The sequence below is a fragment of the Chionomys nivalis genome, chromosome 8, assembly GCF_950005125.1.
Source record: "Chionomys nivalis chromosome 8, mChiNiv1.1, whole genome shotgun sequence".
Classification (NCBI taxonomy): domain Eukaryota; kingdom Metazoa; phylum Chordata; class Mammalia; order Rodentia; family Cricetidae; genus Chionomys; species Chionomys nivalis.
In genome coordinates, this window is record NC_080093.1 from 24,762,497 (window position 1) to 24,783,121 (window position 20,625).

General features: G+C 44.0%; 1 protein-coding gene across 3 annotated transcripts in view; it reads left to right on the forward strand.

The window, feature by feature from the left end:
* The first annotated feature begins 17,580 nt into the window (after window positions 1–17,580).
* Pank1 (pantothenate kinase 1) overlaps window positions 17,581–20,625 on the forward strand; it is a 71,563-nt gene continuing 68,518 nt past the window's right edge. For 2 of the 3 annotated variants that reach the window (XM_057778292.1, XM_057778293.1), the window contains exon 1: window positions 17,581–18,223. In XM_057778292.1, coding sequence (XP_057634275.1) covers window positions 17,659–18,223 — 565 coding nt within the window. In that variant the 5' untranslated portion in view covers window positions 17,581–17,658. Of the gene's footprint in view, window positions 18,224–18,907; window positions 19,042–20,625 lie in introns of those variants that run through there. The other variant, XM_057778294.1, reaches the window with a different exon arrangement.

Genomic DNA, 20,625 nt, shown 5'->3' on the forward strand with positions numbered 1-20,625 from the left:
ACCAGGAATCATATATTGGGGTAAAAGCTGAAAGATCAGAGAAGCAGAGCAGCCAGCTACCAGAAACTTAACTCTACTAAATCTCAGACTGAATAGGAGAGATTCTGTCTCTATGAATCCTCAGACTAAATGGGGGAGATGCTGTTTCTAAGAATCTTCAGATTGAATGGAAGAGATCAGGTCTCTATGAATCCTCAGACTGAATGGGCCCAAGATTCTGTCTCCACCCATCTTATATTCCTGTCTTTACCTCCTTGGTGCTGGGATAAAAGGTGTGTGCCTCCCAAGTACCAGGATCAAAGGCATGAGATCCCAAGTGCTGGGATCAAAGATATGAGCCACTGCCCAGCTGTTTCTTTTAGACTGGTTCAATCTCACACAGCTCAGGGTGGCCTTGAACTCCTGATCTTCCTGCTTCCTCCTCTCAAAAGCTGGGATTAAAGGTGTGTGCCACCACTGCCTGGCCTCTATAGTTAATTAGCTGTTAGCTCCGCCATCTGCTCTCCAGGCAAGTTTTATTTGCCAGAACACAAAGTATCACACAACAGTCACTTCTTTTTGTTCTAGAGCTTTCAGGCATGCTGTTAAGTTACTAGTATGAGAGCACTCTAATTTCTTTTATATAGGCACTAAGTGCTGTGAACTTGCCTCTTAGAACTACCTTTACTGTGTCCCATAAATTTGGATATGCTGTATATTCATTTCCATTTAATTATAGAAAGTTTTTAATCTTGTTTCTTAATTTCTGTCGAGCCATTTTCATTCTGTAGTGAGTTTTCAGTGTCCATGAGTTTGTAAGGTTTTTATTGTTTTTGGTGTTGTTGATATTCATCTTTAATCTATGGTGGTCAGATAGGATGCAAGCTATTATTTCAAATATCTTGTCTATGTTGAGACTTGTTTTGTGTCTGAATATGCAGTCAGTTTTGGGAAAAGTACCGTGAGGTGCTAGGAAGAAGGTATTGTTTTGTGTTTGTTTGGATGAAATGTTCTATAAGCATCTGTTAGGTCCATTTGGTTGTCCATTAGCTCCAGTATTTCTTTGCTTAATTTTTTTTTTGTTTTGTCTTGAGATGGGGTTTCTCTGCAGCTTTGGAGCCTGTCCTGAAACTCACTCTTGTAGACCAGGCTGGCCTCGAACTCACAGAGATTCACCTGCCTCTGCTTCCTGAGTGCTGGGATTAAAGGCCACCACTGCCTGTCCTCTTTGCTTACTTTTTATCTGGGTGACCTGACTATTAGAAAGAGTGTGGTATTGAAATCTGCCATTATCAGTGTGTGAGGTCAATATATTCTTTAAGTTGCAGTAGTGTTTCTTCTATTAACTTGGGTTCCCTTATGTTTGGTGCATGGATATTAAAAAACTGCAAAATCCAAAATCCTCTTGGTAAGTTTTTCCTTTGATGAGTATATGGTGTCCATCCCTATTTCTTCTGATTAGTTTTGCTTTGAAGCCTATTTTATCAGATATTAAAATGGCTATACCAGCTTGCTTCTTAGATCCATTTCCTTAGAATAACTTTTTCCATATTTTTAACCTGAGGTGCTATCTATTATTGATGTTAAGGTGTGTTTCTTGGATGCAGCAGAAGGATGGATTCTGTTTTTGAATCCATTCTGTTAGTCTGTGCCATTTTATTTGAGGATTGAGACCACTGATATAACAATGAGCAGTGTTTGTTGATTCCTATTATTTTACGTGTGTGTGTGTTTTCCATCTTTTATTTTGCTGGTCTGGGACTGTTTATTCCTTATGTTTTAACAGGTGTCATTAGCCTCTTTAGGTTTAAATTTTTCTTCTAGTGTTTTCTGAAGAGCTAGATTTATCGGTAGATATTGCTTGAATTTTGTTTTATCATGAAATATCTTATTTCCCCAATCTATTATAATTCAAAGATTTGCTGGATATAATAGTCTTAGCTGGCATCTGTGGTCTCTTAGAGTCTGTAGAACATCTGTCCAGGCTCATCTGGGTTTAAATTCTCCAATGAGAAGTTAGGTGTTTTCCTAATAGATTTGCCTTTATATATTACTTGGTCTTTTTCTCTTTCAACTTTTAATATTCTTTCTTTGTTTTGTACCTTTGTTTTTATTTTTTTCATTTGTGATTTACTTATATAGTCCCATGGTGTGATCATGGTAACTCTTTAAAGGAAAACATCATTTAGTGGGGTGTCTTACAGCTTCAGTCCATCATCATTATGGTGGGACATGGCAGTGTGCAGACAGACATGGTGCTGGAGAGGTAACTGAGAGTTTTTCATTTTGCACAGATAACAGGAAGTAGACTGAGGCACTGGGTATGCCTCATATATGAGGCCTCAAAGCTCACAGTGACACACTTGCTCCAGCAAGATCACACCTTCTCTAACAAGGCCAGACCTCCTAATAGTGACACTCCCTTTGGGGGCCATTTTCTTTCAAACCACCGCATTCTACTATCTGACCCTCAAAGGCTTATAGTCATATCATAATGCAAAAATGCATTCAGTTCAGCTTCAAACTCCCCATTGTCTATCACAGACCTTTGGTGTTTTGATTATTATGTGCCGAGGGTAGTTTCTTTTCTTGCCCAGTCTCTTTGGTGTTCTGTGTGCTTCTTGTACATTGATACGCATCTCCTTTTTTAGGTTAGGGAAATTTTCATATATGATTTTGTTGAAAATATTTTCTGTACCTGGGTTTCTTCTTCCTCCTCTATTGCTATTATTCTTAGATTTGATCTTTTCATGGTATCCCAGATTTCCTGGACATTTTGTGTCCGTTTTTTGTTGTTTTTGTTGTCTGTTTTAAGATTTTCTTTGGTTAAGAAAATGTTAAGGTTTCTCCTATTATGTCTTCAATGCCCAAGATTCTCTCTTCCATCTCTTGTAATCTATTGGTGAGGATTGCTTCTGAGGTTCTTGACTGAATTCCTAAATTTCTTACCAAGAGTTGCCTTGGTGGTGGTGTTTCTTCACAGGAACAGAACAGTGACTTGAACTATTTTATTACTTTCCTTTTCTTTGTGTTTCATAGGTTTCCTTAGGGGATTTGTTCATTTCCTCTTTAAGGATCTCTATCATATTCATAAATGCTATTCTAAGATCTTTGTCTGGTGTTTCAGCTATGTTGGGATTTTCAGTGCCAATTGTGGTAGGGTTACTGGGCTCCAGGTGAGACATATTATCCATGCTGGTGTTCATTATGTTTTTATGTTGCCATCTAGGCATTTGGGTTCTGGAAGATTTTAATTCTAGATGCTGGTGTCTGGTCTTTGTTGAGCAGTTGTTTTACTCCTCATTTTCTGTTGCCTTCTCTGGTTCTTATGAGACTGTGGAAGCTGTATGTTGCCTGTGTTTGTGTGGAACTCAGAGGATATCAGTGCTCCCTTTCCTCCCTCTTCCTTCCCTTTCAACCCTCTCTCATGGTCTCCATGCTCCCAATTTACTCAGGAGATCTTGGCTTTTTCTACTTACCATGTAGATTAGATCCATGTATGTCTTTCTTAGGGTCCTCATGTTGTCTAGGTTCTCTGGGTTTGTGAATTGTAGGTTGGTTTTTCTTTGCTTTATGTCTAAAAGCCAATTACAAGTGAATACATACTATATTTGTTTTTCTGGGTCTGGGTTACCTCGCTCAATATGATCTTTTCTAGATCCATCAATTTGCCTGCAAATTTCAAGATGTCATTTTTTTCCCCACTGTGTAGTACTCCATTGTGTAAATGTACCACATTTTCCTTATCCATTCTTCGGCCAAGGGGCATTTAGGTTGTTTCCAGGTTCTGGCTATTATAAACAATGCTGCTATGAACATAGTTGAGCACATAACCTTGTGGTACAATTGAGCATCTTTTGAATATATACCCAAAAGTGGTATTGCTAGGTCTTGAGGAAGGTTGTTTCCTAATTTTCTGATAAATTGCCATACTGATATCCAAAGGGGCTGTTACCAGTTTGCACTCCCATCAGCAATGGAGGAGTGTTCCCTTTACCCTACAACCTCTCCAGCATAAGTTGTCATCAGTGTTTTTGATCTTGGCCATTCTTACAGGTATAAGATGGAATCTCAGAGTTGTTTTGATTTGCATTTCTCTGATTTAGTGCCCTTTTTTTATCCAAATAGTATGAATATGTACTTTTGAAGCTAACCCCACCTAAGTCTAACTACATGCATCTGCCATGCTGTGTGTGAGGAAACCCATGACAGCCAAGCAAAGATAGAATATGGAGATAGAATGATGACCAGCCAGCCCAAGACATCCAACTGCTCAAACCTATGCCATACTTAGAAATGAAGGATCTATTTAGGACATTTCTGTTTCATCAGATTCAATATGGTAAAAAAGAACTGAAAAATGCAGTTGAAGTCAGTTAATCCTGTGCAGCTGCTAGAACAAACATCATGGACTAGGTGACTTATAAACACATTTGTTCCACATGGATCTGAAAGCTACTAGTCAGCAAGCCACTACAGGGATTGGGTTGTACTGGACACCCTCTTATGAAGCACAGACCCCCAACTTTTCACTGTCTTCATGTGATGAAGAGGAGGTGCTCTCTTTGGGTCTCTTATGATGGTATTGATCTTATTAGTGAAGGTTCCATCATTATGATCTAATGGCCTCCTAAAGCCCCATCATACTGGCAAGTAGGACATGAAGACCGTAACAACTTTGTGATCCCCACTGAGCCAGACCCACCATTTGTAGCCATTTCAGCCATCACAGTCACGATGGAACTGAGTCCTTTTCATATTCCAGACCCCACATAAGAGAAAAATAAATGTTTTTCACACTAAAATAGGAAGTTGAAAAAAATATATTTTTTACCTACCATGGAGTGCCAAAAGATATTTAAATGAAAAACATCTGTTGAAAACAAGTTCAAATACTATTGCTAAATAAAAACGACAGTGGACCATGCTTTGAACTGAGTATTCCTACATTGGGCCCTAATTCAGGTAACCAGAATCAGTCTGAACTTCCATGCCACCAAGGGAGAAACTATACTGTTTATCTTTTTTTTTTTTTTTTTGGTGTGTGTGTGTGTGTGTGTCTATGTGTGTGGCGTTTTGAGACAGGGTTTCTCTGTAGTTTGGGAGCCTGTCCTGGAACTAGCTTTTGTAGACCAGGCTGGCCTCAAACTCACAAAGATCCTCCTGCCTCTGCCTCCTGAATGCTGGGGTTAAAGGCATGCGCCACCACCGCCTGGTTTAAGCTGTTTATCTTACCTATAAGAAACTAGAATTAGAAAGATAATATCAAATTTCTTCTATTGCCCAATTGACATGATAATGATATTCTTTTTGACTTAATCCTTACACAGAAACAGCTAACCCAAAGTAACCTGATAATGACAACCCATAGGTGTAGTGATATTTTAAAAAGTAAAGCTTGCCTTAAGGCCGGGCGGTGGTGGCACACTCCTTTAATCCCAGCACTTGGGAGGCAGAGGCAGGCGGATCTCTGTGAGTTCGAGACCAGCTGGTCTACAAGAGCTAGTTCCAGGACAGGCTCCAAAACCACAGAGAAACCCTGTCTCGAAAAACCAAAAAACAACAACAACAAAAAAGCTTGCCTTAAAATCAGAATGCAAAATTAAACTACTAGAGGCCAGGAAGTGGTGGCACACACCTTTAATCCCAGAACTCCTGAGAAAGAGGCAAGCAACTCTGTGAGTTCAAGGCTACCCTGGGCAACACAAGGTTGATCCAGAAACAGATCCAGGTCTTGGTGACTCACACCATTAATCCCAGTGTTTGGGAGTCACACACCTTTAATCCCAGCCCTAGGGAGGTGGAGACAGGAGCATATGGCTTGACAGAGAGGAATATAAAGGGAAGAGACAGGAACTCAGTGGAGTGTGGAGTCTGAAGATTCATGGAGAGAGGATCTCGACCTTTTGATCTGAAGGTTTGGTAGAAGTTAAAGGTCTTTCCAATGGCTGACTGCTCTGCTTTTCTGATCTTCAGCTTTAACCCCGATATCTGTCTCTGGGTTTTTATTATTTGAGCTACAGATAGGTTATTTCTCTATTGTACTATATCCCTATACCAGCCTTTAAAAAAGTAACCTTGAAGTGAGGGTTTGGGTATAGTTTATTCAGTGGGTTATGGAAAGGAAGAGTGAGAGGGAGGGAGGGAGGGAGGGAGGGAGGGTGAGAGAGGGAGAGAGAGAGCTTGAGGGTGCAAAAAGGAGGGAAGAGGCAGAGGCAGCAGCCACCTCTTCAGAAGAGGGACTGGACAGAGAGAGAGCACAGACTGGGAGCAGAAGGAACATCCCCTTGCCCCAATGGAAGGGGGAGTGGGCGTGGCTTGTCTCTTAAAGGGACAGGACAGACCATTACAGCCAGGATGACTGTGACAAGTGTGAGGGCTTTGTGACTTTTACAGCAAGTCCCAGACTAGCCACGGGTACATAGTGAGATTATGTCTCAAAGGGAAAAAAAAATCCCTTTTTTTCAATAAAGAGAAACTATAAAAATCAGATGTATGAAGAGGAAAGTTTCTTATTTATTATTAAACTATCTAGCAGGTACACACAATAAAGGAGAGGCAAATGTTTTATATCTCCCTTGGCCTACCACTATCCAAAATAGAGAATCTATTCATCAAAATTCCCTAATAATAACCAATTCAAAAACAATAATTTTGGGCTAGGGATATAGTTCAGTGACAATGTTTGTAATGAATGCATGCAACCCAGTCTTGTTTTCAATCCCCAGCGTAATGCAAGAGACAGGATGACCTTGCAGATTTCAACATATTTTATATATCCTGATAAATCCCCAAATTATTTTTGTGTACATTTGTCCCATTGTTTGCTATTGGCAGCAACCTCAGATTGGTTTCCAGCCAGTTCCTTTGTATTCAATACTCTGTGCTGCTGGGTGTCTTAGTTAGGGTTTCTACAACTGTGAAAAGACAGCATGACCACAGCAGCTCTTTTAAAGGAAAACATTTAATTGGGACCTACAATTTCAGAGATTTAGTCCATTATCTTCATGGCAAGAAATATGGTAGCACTTGGGCAGACATGGTGCTAGAGACGGAGCTGAGGGCTCTATATCTTGATCTGCAGGTAGCAGAAGGACACTGTTAGCCACACTGAGCATAGCTTGAGCATCTGAGACCTCAAAGCTTGCCTCAGTGACACACTTCCTCCAATAAAGCCACACCTTGTATTACTGGCACTCCCAATGGGCCAAGGGTTCAATCACATGAGTCTCGGGTCCATTCCTAGTCAAGCCACCATGCTGCGACAGAACAGTTGACAGAAAACGTGTGTTGCTCGTGGTTTTGAAGGATTCAGCTTATTCATGTTTGTTCTCAGGGTAGAGGAGCAGGGGCAGGGGAGAGTTACTAACATCATGGAGAACAGGAGGCCAAGAGGCAGATGGGATGGGAGCAACAAGACACATCCCCCACACATACACACATGTATAGGACTCACCCTCAGAGACTTAATTCTTACAAGCCCTATCTTTTAAAGTTTCCAGAGCCTCTCACAATCATATCACCAGCTGGGGATCAAATGTTTAGCATATAAGCCTATGGGATTGCATGTCATATTCTAACTAAAATGTTTATCAGAACAAAAATATTTTTGAGACGGGGTCTTGCCATATAACCCTGGGTGACCTGAAACTTACTATGTAGGTTAAGCTGGCCATGAACCTGAGGTCATCTTCCTACCTCTTCCTCCTGAGTGAGTGCTGGGGTTACAGGTCTGAACTGCCATGCCTCACTTCTAAAATATCTCTTGACCAATTTACATTATCTTTCTTGGACTACAGTTGTATCAAATGTCTACCATAGGCTAGCAGACGGGAATGAGTGGAGTTAGGTCATTCACCTTCTTCTCAAAGCTTCGCTAACATTCTGAAATCATCTGTCATCTATCCTGAAATCATCTAAGCAATGTCTCGCAGAATAAAAAAAGTACATTTGCATCCCCAACTCCTCCACCATGACTCACGCATCTCTTTACCTTCCTGCTCATCTGTATCCTTACAATATCCTTCACAGTCACTGAAGATCTTCGAACTACTCTAGCCAATAATCAAAGCTAAGGAGAAAGTATGAGAACCCTGATTCTGTAGCTGGCCGGTCAGAAATAGAAGCCACAACCTGGCACTTACACGTAGCACTGGACGACAGCAGGGTCTTAGGAGACCGACACTTGGCCTGTGGGATCTGAAAAGTGGCAGGACTGAACGGGATTGCAGGTTGACGATGCTGCTGGCTATCTCCTTGGTATAGGTGTGATGGGTAGGCGATTCCCATACATTTTGGTCATAGGAGTGTTGTGGGCTGTGTTAAATATGAGAAAGAGAAAACCAGGTAGCTTCATTTGCAGCTGATAAGCTTCACTATTTGTAGATGTCTTAGCCTGGGAAATAAAGCAGGTAAGGCAAATCCAGAGGTCCAGAAGGGCCTATCATGTAAGAACCTCCCTTCGTTTCTATTATTCTTGAGGACGTGTGCACGTACTCTCTTCACCAGTATCCCCGGTGTTGTGGTTTGAATGAGAATGGCCTCCATAGGCTCCTATGTTTGAATGATTGGTCCACGTTGGGAAGGATCGAGAGGTGTTGGTCTTGTTGGAGGAGGTGTGTCTCTAGGAGAAAGCTTTGAGGTTTCAAAAATCCAAGCATTCCTAGTTAGCTTTCTTTTCGTCTTGTGCTTGTAATCCGACAAAACTCTCAGCTACTGCTCCAGATCCGTGCCTGGCTGACTGCTGACGTAAGAGTCATGACACCTAGCAACATGGAACTTTGATTCTAGAGAAATGGTATGTATGCAAGAGTGTATGTACACACACACACACACTCATGCACAGAGGTATTCATTCTTTTTCTTCCATTTCATTACACGACAGGTCACACCCTCATCCTTCAGTTACCAACATAATGTGATGTCTTTATTACTCCCTTACAAATAGACTCCTCGTGGTGGTTTGAAAGAAAATGGCCCCCCAAAGGGAGTGGCACTATTAGGAGGTGTGGCCTTGTTGGAGGAGGTGTGACTGTGGAGATGGGCTCTGGGGCTTTCTCTCAAGCTTCCCTCAGTGTGGCAGCTACAAGATGCAGCACTCTCAACCCCAGCTCCACGTCCGCCTGCATGCTGCCTGCCATGCTTCCTTCCCTTCGTGATCATAATGGACTGAACTTCTGAAACTGTAAGCGAGCCACCCTCAATTAAATGTTTTCTTTATAAGAGTTGCCGTGGTTATGGTGTCTCTTCAAGGCAGTAGTAAACCCTAAGACACGCCTCTTCCACTTACTGTGTTTTATACTATTTTAATTGTTGTGTCTCTTAAGAACCTGTATTTATTTATTGACTTACATATTTGCTATATTCTTCCCCAAGAAGAATGTGTCATCTGTAGCGGGAGGGGACATTTCCCCCCTCTCAGTTATTGAGGTAATCTAGTACTTGGCAGGATATTTTTTTCTCTAACAGTTAGACTTTGCAGGCAAGTGTCCGCTACTCCTGAGCCATATCCCCAGTTCTGTAAACTCAGTACTTGTAGCAGTGGCCATCAGTAAAACAGTTGTTTACATATTTTGTGAGACTGTAAGAGTACTCACTAGGCTTACCCTCTCAGAGGACCTGAATTCAGTTCCTTGTACCCATGTCAGGCAGCTTACAGTTGCTATAAATCCATCTCCAGTGGGAGTAGGGACATCCCTGGCTTCGAAGGGAACCTGAAGTCACATGTACAGATACACAGAGTTAAGAAGAAAACAGAACATTGCTAGAATTTGGGGCTTTATCATTATTATTGCTGTTGCGGGGGATTGAATTTGAAATTTTTACTTTTTTTGTAAAAAACAACCTTATGGCCTCTGGACCTTTACAAGGGTTCCAAGGATCAAATTAACATTGCTAGGCTTGCATACCACCTTTCTTTTTTAGATGAGTCATCTCATTAGCTCTTTTATTTGGTTTTTGGAGACAGGGTCTCATTATGTAGCCCAGGCTGGCCTCAAACTCCTAGCCTCTAGTGTCTACCCCTGAATGCTGCAGTCATGGGTGCTGCTTCTATGCCCAGCTTAGGAAATTCCTTTAAGGAGAAAAAGTGTCTTTTGTAAACAAGACTGTAAGATGCTTGAATGCAAATAACAGTGAGAAGGAGAAGCAAAGCCATCTAATCACCATTCAGAACAGTGCTGGCAGTGGATATTACACAGCCATGGGAAATCACTGCATCAGGTCTCCAGGCCACGGGAGAAGCAGTTTCTCTGGCTTTCTCTGAGGAGGCACTGCAGCAGAGTTAGGAAGTGTGTGGGAGTAGAGAAAAACACCTGTTCTCCATCCTCCCACAGTGAGAAAAAACAACACACGAAGCTCGGGTAACCAGATGTGGGGGTGGGTGCCCTACAGCTCAGCTCTAACACTATCCACCTGGAGGTTACTTCACACAGGCTAAGTGAGGACCCAGGACCAAGAGATGGCCTCTTCCTCAGACGCCAGCTGTAAGCCCCAGCTATGGATCTGTGCTCTGACTAGCCAGCTACATGGTTGGTATCCCATGAACTTCTTCCTTGGGTTCAAACTTTGCTAGTGTAAACCCAGGTTCCTAAGGAAGGGAAAAGCGAGCCGGTGTACATTGAAGATTCTACATGGTCAAATGACTAAATTTCATAACTATGAAAAGTTAAAATGTTATAGGTCAAAGCTAAATTAGCTTGGGCTATTTTTAGTCCCTCTGAAAGCCACTCCTTACCCACCTCTATGACCAAACTAACATGGTGTGCCTATCAAAAAAACAAAACAAAACAAAAAACTATCCAAAAACTAGAAAAACCCTTTAAAATGTATTTTTAGCAAGTCACTTGCTCCCCCCCAATCTAAAAGCTAAGAATATCACTATAGCACAAGGTACAAAATCAGAAACAGATTTCCAGGCTTTGTCCTAAGGCACCTACTGATGTTTCTAGCAATATATTTTGAAAGTGTCTTGATTTATAACTTTCTTTTTTCTCTTCCTATAAAAGATCCATGAAACTGGGCATGATGACCTATGTCTATAATCTCAAAACTTGGAAGGCAGAGGCAGGTAGATCTCTGTACATTCCAGGTCAGCCTGGTCTACATAGAAAGTTCCAGGCCAGCCAGAGTTACATAATAGAGAGGCTTTGTTTCAAATAAAACAAAACAAACAAACAAACAAAAGCCCATATGAAATTGTTACCACATTGAAACATGAGATTGGAAGTGACCTGAGTCTGTGTTCCTGAGTCACAATTACCATATTGGGTTCCACAATAAACTATCCTTTTTTTGAAGATGTTGTAGCTGGCTTTTGTTGTTGTTGACATAGGAAATTCATGGAAATACTTTACTTAGGTTTACTCACCTATAAAGAATTCAGATATACAGTTAGATGAAAGGATATACTGGCAAGGTATGGGGGCAGGGCTAACTCGAAAAACCTACACCCAAGTGCTGGGCTTGGTGGTGCAGGGTTGCAATCCTAGTACTTGGAAAGCCAAAATAGGAGGGTCAGTAGTGACGACACCCTGGAATAGATGAGATGACCCTGTTTTAAAAAGAGAACAAAAATTAGAACAACATGAAAGATCATTAAATTTTTCTTTTTTATTCAAAATAGATTTTTTTCTTTCATATAATATGTTCTGACCACAGTCTATCCTCTTCCCTAGATACATTCCTCCTTATTGCATGAATTATAATTAATCTTAATACTAAAAATCCAGAGCCAGATATCGAGGGAAATACTGGAAGATCAGAGAGACAAAGGAACAAGCCACAGCTAACTCTTTCCTTGCTAACTCCTCAGCCGAACAGGGACTGAGCTCCTGTTTCCTCCTGCCTTATATTTCTCTCCCTGCCAGACCTCTAGACCTCTATGGTTAACTAGTGGCTAGCCCCACCCTCTGATCTTCAGGAAAACTTTATTTGTTAGAGCACAAACAAAATATCACCACATCCCTTCTGTTTCCTCTTCAGAAAAGAGTGGGCCTACAAGAGAGACAGTCAAACACAGCAAAACACGATACAAGAAGACAAGGCAAAAGCCCTCACATCCAGGCTGGACAAGACAACCCAATAGGAAGAAAAGAGTCCCAGGAACAGACAAAGAGTCAAAGACACACCCACTCTCACTGCTAAGAGTCTCGCAAAAACACCAAGCTTACAGCCACAACACACACGCAGAGGACCTGCTGCAGGTCCATGCCGGTCTGCGCTTGCGCCCTCTGTCTCTGGGAGTCCATTATCCAAGTGTTTTACAGTTTAGTCTCTAGCCACGCAAAGCTTCTTGAAGGTTGTTAGAGGGGACTGAAAATTCAGCCCTCATCCTTCTGTGATGATTCATGTTTCACCCTAATATGGAGAAGCTGAGAGTTCAAGGCCATTCTGGGCTGCATAGTAAGTGCCAGGCCAGCCTGGGTTAAAGTAAGACACTGGCTTCCCATTCTCTGCCCTCCCTCTAAGAAAGACAAAAAGTCTGAGCTCTCTGATTTTCTGATGACTTTAGTTTCTGGTGCTGGGCCTTATCTGGAGCCCGTCTCTGGCTCCAGTCTGAGCTATCTGGTTAGAATAAAATCAGTTATGATTTTTTAAAAAGGGGGGGGGGCTATCATTCATATAAAAGATACTATTTACCCTCAATAAATGATTTTAGGAACTTGGGGACATGCGTTTGAGACTATAGGGTACGACCCTGTCTCAGAAACCAAGGACAGGGAAAGAAACTAAGAAATTTAAACTAAGCCAGTCTGGTGGCTCATGCCTATATCTGTAGCATCTGGGAGGCTGAGGAAGGAGGATCGCAAGTTTAAGGCTGAACAGTGAGACTTTACCTCAAAAACAAAACCAGAACAAAACTGAAAAAGCTCTGAACTCCAGGCCTAACATATTCTCCCAAGTGCTGGTGTAGCCAGTGTGCTGGTGGATATGGACAGGTGGCCCAGGACCTGGCCTTCTTCTTCATCTCTAGTGATGCAGTGAACACTTTTCCGTTAGATCCCTCAGTGTTGAGAGTTTAGGTTTAACAATGAGTCTCGACTGTTTCTGTTCTCAGAGCTCATAGGTCAGCTGATGGGATGAATGCAGAAAAGCACAGATGTGTGTGTTGTGTTGTGTGTGTGTGTATGTCTTTTTCTCTTTGTGTTTTGTTAGGCTGGTCTCGAACTCACAGAGATCTGCCTGCCTCTGCCTCCCAAGTGCTGGGATTAAAGGCGTGCGCCACCACCGCCCGGCTGGAGCCCTCTTTTTGACTTAAGCTTAAGCTTGGGCCTGTTTGTCTTTGCTATGATTTTTCCAATAATAGTGAATAATTACGGCACAGTGGGTGGGTTTTATCTACATTTCTCAGAAATTAACAGTAAATTGTAAAGGGAACCAGCAAGAGGGAGGGAGTGTGAGAGGGGAACATATGGGAAAAGTGTAATAATACAAAACTCAGTATCTTGTATGCTAAGCTAAAAATTAATTTACAAAAAATAAATTGCAAGTACCATATGGAACCATTAAATGAAACTCTGTCTCAAAAACTAACATAGTGGTGGGTGTGATGCTATTACACCTTTATACCTTTAATCTCAGCACTTGGGAGCCGCTGGTCTACACAGCAAGTTCCAGGCCAGCCAGGGCTTCATGAGGTTACAGTTCCAAGAATCAGGGCATGAAGTTAGGAGGTAGAGAAAGGAGAATTGCCTCGAAATAAAGGAAGCCAACTGGTCTACATAGGGAGTTCTAGGCAAGACAGGGTTACACAAGAGGATGGAGCTCCAAATGAAGCAAACAAGCAAAGAAAAATAAAAGCAGGTTACAAGGCAAAGGTTATACTTCAGTGATTGAGCATCTGCCCTGGCAGGTTACCATCCCAAGCACCACAACCCCTAATTATTTATCCACATGTACACGCATACCCACATAAAAAGGAACGGAGGGAGGGAGGGAGGAAAGGAGGGCATAAGTGCTAGGGAGGAAAGCTGGGAGGAGCTGAAGAGAAAGAGAAAGGAAAGAATGAAGTTAGGCAGACTCATACCTACAGGCCAAGGTACTTGGGAGGCTGAGAAATCTCCCTCTTTCTCTCTCAGACAGGATCTCACTATGTAGCCCTTGCTGGCGTTGCAATTTGGATGACAGACATGAGCCACCACATTCATCTTCAACTACAATGCCCTCTTTTAAAAAAGAAATTAAGGACTGCAGATATTACTCAGTTGCTACAAATAAAAAAAAATTAAAAATGTAAATATTTTCTGCTAGGTATAGTATCTGTAATCCCAGAATTTAGGAGATAGAAACAGGAGAATCAAGATTTCTGGGCCACCCTCGGCTACATGGTTAGTTCAAGGACTAGCAAAACAAACAAAATACTCAGTATACCTTTAATCCCAGTACTCAGGAGGCAGAGGCAGGAAGAACTTTGAAAGTTCAAGGCCAGCCTGGTCTTCAAATCAAGTCCCAGCCAGACAGCTAGGACTACACAGTGAGATACTTAAAAACCACAGGAAAAGTAAAAATTCTCAACTGGATTTGTTGGTGCGGACCTGTAATCCTATCTACAGAGGGAAAAGAATCACAAATCCAAGGCCTACTTGGCGACAGAGAGAGGCCAAGACCAGCCTTGACATATTAGTGAGCTCCTGCTTCAGAGCACAAGAGGGAGCGGAGGAGTAACTCAGCGATAAAGCGCTTGTCTGGCATGCGGAAAGCCCTGACTCCAACCTGCAGAACACAAGACAAAGCCTGTGGACTCTGCATTATTCTTAGGACACCGAGGTGAGAAAACCAATGATCTCTGTCTGTCTAGTAAGCTGTAACCTTCTGAGTGCAGCAAAGGCATCGATCTTGCCTTTGTACCCCTAAAGTCTGTTTTAGGGTCTTCAGCACTTAATAAATGGCTGACACATCATGAATGAGCAGAAAAAGAGAGAAGCAGCTTGTGGGCCTCCTCCTTCCGCATTCTCAAACATTATTTGTCTCAGTTCTCCTGGAGCACATGAAGGCTCATGGTCACCACCTACGCATACCCGTGAATAAGCCTGTGGGGTGTCGCCTGGCTTCCCCCAGGCTGGAACCAGGGCACGAGCCCGAAAGGGAAGCAGGTGAGAGACATTCTGTACCAGGACTTTTGCCCTGTCTGGGTCGGAGCCACTTGGCTCCGGCCTCCCTCACCACGCCTGGGAATCAAGCTGGAGGATGTGTCCTTGAAGTTACTGCAGTGCTAAAGAACTCAGCCGGAGTGGGTGAGAATTTGAATATTTGAAGTGGCCATGGGGGCCTTTAGCAAATTTACTGAAGAAAGTGAGAAGCCCCAAGTCTAGAGTCACTTGTTCAGCCTCCAAGCGATTACCCAGGACTTCCTGGAGATACAGAGAGGAGGAGCCATCCACCTTAAAGTAGTGGACAGAGCAGTGGAGAAAAAGAGCAACCAAACGAGACGTGACTGGGTCACCTCAGCCATACACACTTACAGCCCGATCGCACCTATCTCCCAGTGCTGGGATTAAAGGTGTGTGACCACCACCTGGATCTGTTTCTGGATCAATCTTGTGTAGCCCAGGGTAGCCTTGATCTCTCAGAGATCTGTCTACTGCCTCTGTCTCCTGAGTCCTGGGATTAAAAGTGTCTGTCACCACTCCACCTGTATTCCAACTAGTATGGCTGCTTTGCCCTCTGATCTTCAGGCAATATTTATTTATTTATTAAGACACAAATAATATACCACTTTACCAATATCGTGACCCTCTAAAACTAAGGAAACACATGCATTGTATTTTAACAGTTCTAGGGACTGAACCTAGAACCCTGTGTATGCTATGCTAGTCAAACGCTCTGTGTATAGAGCTATACATCTCCAGCTATCTGACTTTTATTTTGAAACAAGGTTGCATTAAGTTTTGAAAACTGACTTGGACTAAGTAGTTAAGGCAGGCCTTGAACTTGAGGCCTTTCTCCCTTACCCGCCTAAGTAGCTGGGAGTGCAAGCCTGTGTCACCAGGTAGGCTGCATGTATTTTATAGCCAGAATAAGGAGAGATGAACAGGGATAGGAGTAGGGAGAGATTATAGCCTGAGGGAGCAAGTTGCCAAGGAATGGAACTGAAAGCTGAAGACGGGCAGGGGCTGGATTTCCTAAGGCAACTTCTGGGAGCCATTAAATAGTAACTCAAGGAAGCAGAGAGGATAGTGATTTAGGTTGCGTTCTAGCTTTGTTCCTAACCTCAGTTATTTCTTGTGCCTTAGTTTGCTTGCCTGAAAGAAGCAACAACAACAACAACAGCAACAAGTGGAAGGAACGAGGTGGACTCATTGATTCTGAAAATGTGATTTTCACAAAGTGCTCCACTGGAAAAAATCCTCAAACCACTTGTAAAGCATGGGACAGTTAATGCTAGTTCTGGGCCCCTGAAAGATTTAGTTCGAGCAACAAGTAGGTTAACCACAGGTCACTTTTGCAAGGTAGAGGGAAGCTCACTTTGTTGAGCTGGCTTGTTTATAGACTTTAATACAGATTTCTCAGGCGATCAGAGTTTAGTTAGTTTTCGGGTGGTGATATGGAACTTACCAGAGGGGCTTCTGTTTGGTCTCTGCCTGTTCTGTTCATAGTAGTTTGGAACAATGGCCTGTAGCCTTTATGTTCTCTCTCTACTCTTTTGTGGGGGATAGAACACTGTGCTAGGAAGCATCCTACTATGGAGTCGTCGTAGGATGCACTGAGTTTAATTTTCACATTAGACCCCTGTGAACATTATTATGAGCCAAGGTTGCACTAGGTACTTTTGTGAAAAACAAGAACCCCTTTTGGACAGATATAAAAGCTGAGGCCTCACTAGATCACCAACATCTAAGTGTGTCCCCTCTGCTGGGAACGGCCACTCTGGTTGCCCATTACAGGTGTGCCAAGTACTGAATTTGTCTTTTGCTCGGTGACAGTAGGAATTGGTACATACTGACTAACTGGCTAACTCCAGAGCTCGTGATGTTGGTTTCCCTACTTATAGACAGGGACAACTTTTTACTCCATAAACAGGAGAGGATGTTGTCCCCCTCGGTCTTTTCTGGGTGAGGAATGCGCTTTTTATAGTTTGGGATATGTTTACTTAGTCGCTGCCAGCACCGGTTATTTCAGCCTAGTTTCGTCCTTCACTGTCCTCACACGCTGTATTCCTACGTTTCCTCCCTGCAAAACACAACTAACTCAAGAACACATGCTGTTTGTGTGCATGTGCCAGCCAAGAAATTTCACTCCCCTCCGTCTCCAAGGCTGCCTACCTTTCTATAAATAATTGTTCTCTTCCCTCCCTTCAGACCTCGGAGTAGTTTGGCCACATTAACGCACGCGCGCCGGCACACACACTTTCGGGGGCGGGGTGTGGGCATGAGTGACCTTGTGAAGGTACTAGCCCACTGGGGACAGGATTAGCAAACCTGAAACCTCTGCAAATATTTGGCTTCCTCCCGCATTCCTCCCGAGGCTTCTGGCTGTCTCGTGCCTGCCTCACCTAGTACCCTTTGCGCTCGCTCCGCCACACAAAGCCCGATCCGCCTATCTCCTCTTCGCAAACCCTGAGAACTTCATTCTGCACGTTAAAACTCGTCGGTGGCGGTGGCGGGCAGGACTGGGCATGCTCAGTGGCGGGGACAGGTCTGGGAGGCGAGGAAGCCGCATTTGAAGTGGCTCGGCCTCAGGATGAGGGGGAGGCGGGTGCCCCGGCTGGGGTCCGTGGAGGTTCCCGGTGCTGCACGCGAGGTCGACATGCTGCGGGCGGGAGCAGCCAGCCCGGCGCGCCGAAGCCAGGTCGCCGAAGACCCGGGGGCGCTGGCGGGAGGAGGGGAGGAGCGCCCGGGCCGCCAGCCCCCGGCCGCGGCGCTAAGGCTGCCGGATAACAAGCCGCAGGGAGGGTCGGAGGCCGGGAGAACGCCCGACCATGACCTCCAGCGAGGCTGCCTGAACCGGAGCCCGCGCAGCGCCCCGCCAGCCCCGGGCATGGGCGAGCGCGGCGCTCAGCCCGAGCGCGCGGCCCTGCAGTCCCCGGGGGCCCCCGAGGGCGCCGCGGCCACCGTGAACGGGCTGCTGCACAACGGCTTCCACCCGCCGCCCGCCTGCAGCCGCGACCCGCTGCCTGCACGCTTCCAGCTCTCGTCAGAGCTGCAGCCTCAGCCGCAGCAGCAGCCGCTGTTCTCCCAACATGATTCTCCGGCCAAGAAATGCCGGCTGCGGAGAAGGATGGACTCCGGGAGGAAGAACAGGCCGCGTAAGTCCCGACGCGAGGGGAGCGGCGGTGCCCGCGGTGGAGGGGACGGACGGCCAAGCGCCCGCTCGGGACTGCAGCTTCCCTTAGAGGCGCCGAGCGCTGAAGGTGGTGGCCCTCGGTGGCGCCTGGCTAGTCTTATCCGCCTGACAACTAGCTGTAGCTGGTCTCGCGGTCACAGTAGAAAAAAGGCGAAGGCTCTGCCCGCCCTTATTGATGGCCGGGATCATGCACCAGGCTGATCTTGGATCTGGGGCTAGGGACAGGGAGGACTGTACAGCCCCGGCTCATTGCTCCCTTGTCCGAGCACATCTTTTGGGGCTTGCAGCTCAGGCTACCAAGCTTGCCCATTGAATCGCAGAGTAACCGTATCTTGGGCCCATTGGCAAGCTTAAGTCTGGAGGCGTGGAGTTTGACAATCCCCCAAATCACAGCCTATTGAACAGTGTTTCTATACAGCCAGTGAGACGGCCTGTGTAGAGGGAAACACCCACTGACACCATGTGGGCCGGAACTGTGCGGACCAATGAGGCCTGCAGGTGGATTGTTTTATTTATTTTTTTTTTTCTGGAGTGGGTAGAGTTGAGTGTAATTGTACAGCGCCGAAAGTGCGTTGTTTCACAATCCGAGGCTTGTATATATAATGGTAGATTGTAAAGGGTACCTTCCCCACCTGGCGTTCTGGGATGTCAGTTTGTAGGTAGAGTTTATGACTGTGGTTTTTTGTTTGTTTGTTTGTTTTTAATTCGAGCCCAACTCCACTCAACTGGTTACCTCTTTGTGAGTGTCTTTAATGAAGCTTATAAATGGCAAAAAGCAAAGTAAGTAGAGTGCACGGGAAACTGAACGCATTCAAACGCGAACTTTTTGCATATAAAATTACTGTTTGGTGTTGGGAAGTGACGAGATCGGGTTTGAATTTCTGTAAAAGTTTGATCTTTGGCAAACAGCACAACGTCTTCAGCCTTTGTTCGTGATTGCTATCTCTTCTCATAGCTGTTCGGTAGTGCATTCATTTCTAAAATTTTGGAAAATGCTTTAACATGACTGAGGGTGAATCCAGTGCGTGCATTTTGTAGGTCTGAAATGTTCAGGTGTGTGTGGAATTTGGGAGCAATACAGCAGGCTTGGTTTGGCTGTGGCTGTAAGACAGTTAATTAGTATCTGAGTTTCTACGTACTCTTTTATAGTTCTTGGGATATTATTTTATGAACTTCGTATTGCCTGCTCCCTGTGTCTTATTCATTTGTTTTACTTCTGTGAAGCCCCGTTTTTGTTGTTTCTCTGATCTACATTTGTAAAGAGTTTTCTATAGTTTTCAATGACAATAGCTAGGTGGGGTGGGGAGTCTGAGTCAGGAGACTCCAATTTGAGGCCAGCCTAACCTAGACAGTGAGTTGTAGGGGTGGCAGAGAGGCAGAGTTGCTGGTTTAAATCGCGTTTTTCTTTCTGTGTTTTTTTTTTTTTTTTACCGTGTGGTGGTGGGTATGTGGGTGTGAGCGTGCCACAGCAGCTGAGGAGATCAGAGGACAACTTGGAGGAGTTGATCTCTCCTCCCCCCCACATGTGGGCTCCAGTGATCAAGCTCAGGTCTCCAAACTCATTTTGGCGGCAAGGGCCCTTACCTGCTGAGCTGTCTCTCTGGCCTCTTCTGGGGTTTTTGAGACCTGGTTTTGTGATCCAGCCCCAGGCTGGCCTGTATCTCTTGGTATTCCTAATTCCTCAACCGCCCGGAGTGCAAAGATCACAGGCCTGTACCATCATACCTTGCTCTGCACTTCTTAAAATACTTTTTGAGGAATTGGAAATACAATGATTTGAAGAAGGAAAAAAAACTAATTGAAGCCTTAACTATGCTTACAAAGCTATAGAGATTCTTTTAAAATAAAAGAAGATGTAACTGTGTGCTTTGTGTCAGAAGTTAAGTAGCTTGTGTTTCTTACATAAAAGTAAAAACTTTTAATTCTTTTTATTTACAAATTCTGTTATTTATAAGTTGTTTATTTTCCTCCCCCCCCCCCCCCAGATAGGATCTCCTGTAGCCCAGACTGGCCTCAAACTCCAAGTGTAGTCAAGAATAACCTTGAACTCCTTGATCCTCCTGTCTCTACAGTAAACCATCACACTTGGTTTATTTTCAACTTTTTGTTTGTTTTTTTGAGGCAGAGTCTCATTATGTAACCTGGGCCATCCCGGGAACAAGCTAGTTGTAAAGATCTACCTGGCTCTGCCTTTTGAGTGCTGGGATTAAATGTGTGTGCCTCCAACCAGACCTATTTACAGTTTTTAAAAGGATTGAATCAAAGCTTGTTTTTCATTGTTTTATTATGTTTAATTTTCTTAGACTTGATCACACATTAGTTTTTTTTTTTATTTTTGTATGTGTATAAATGTTTTTCTTCCAC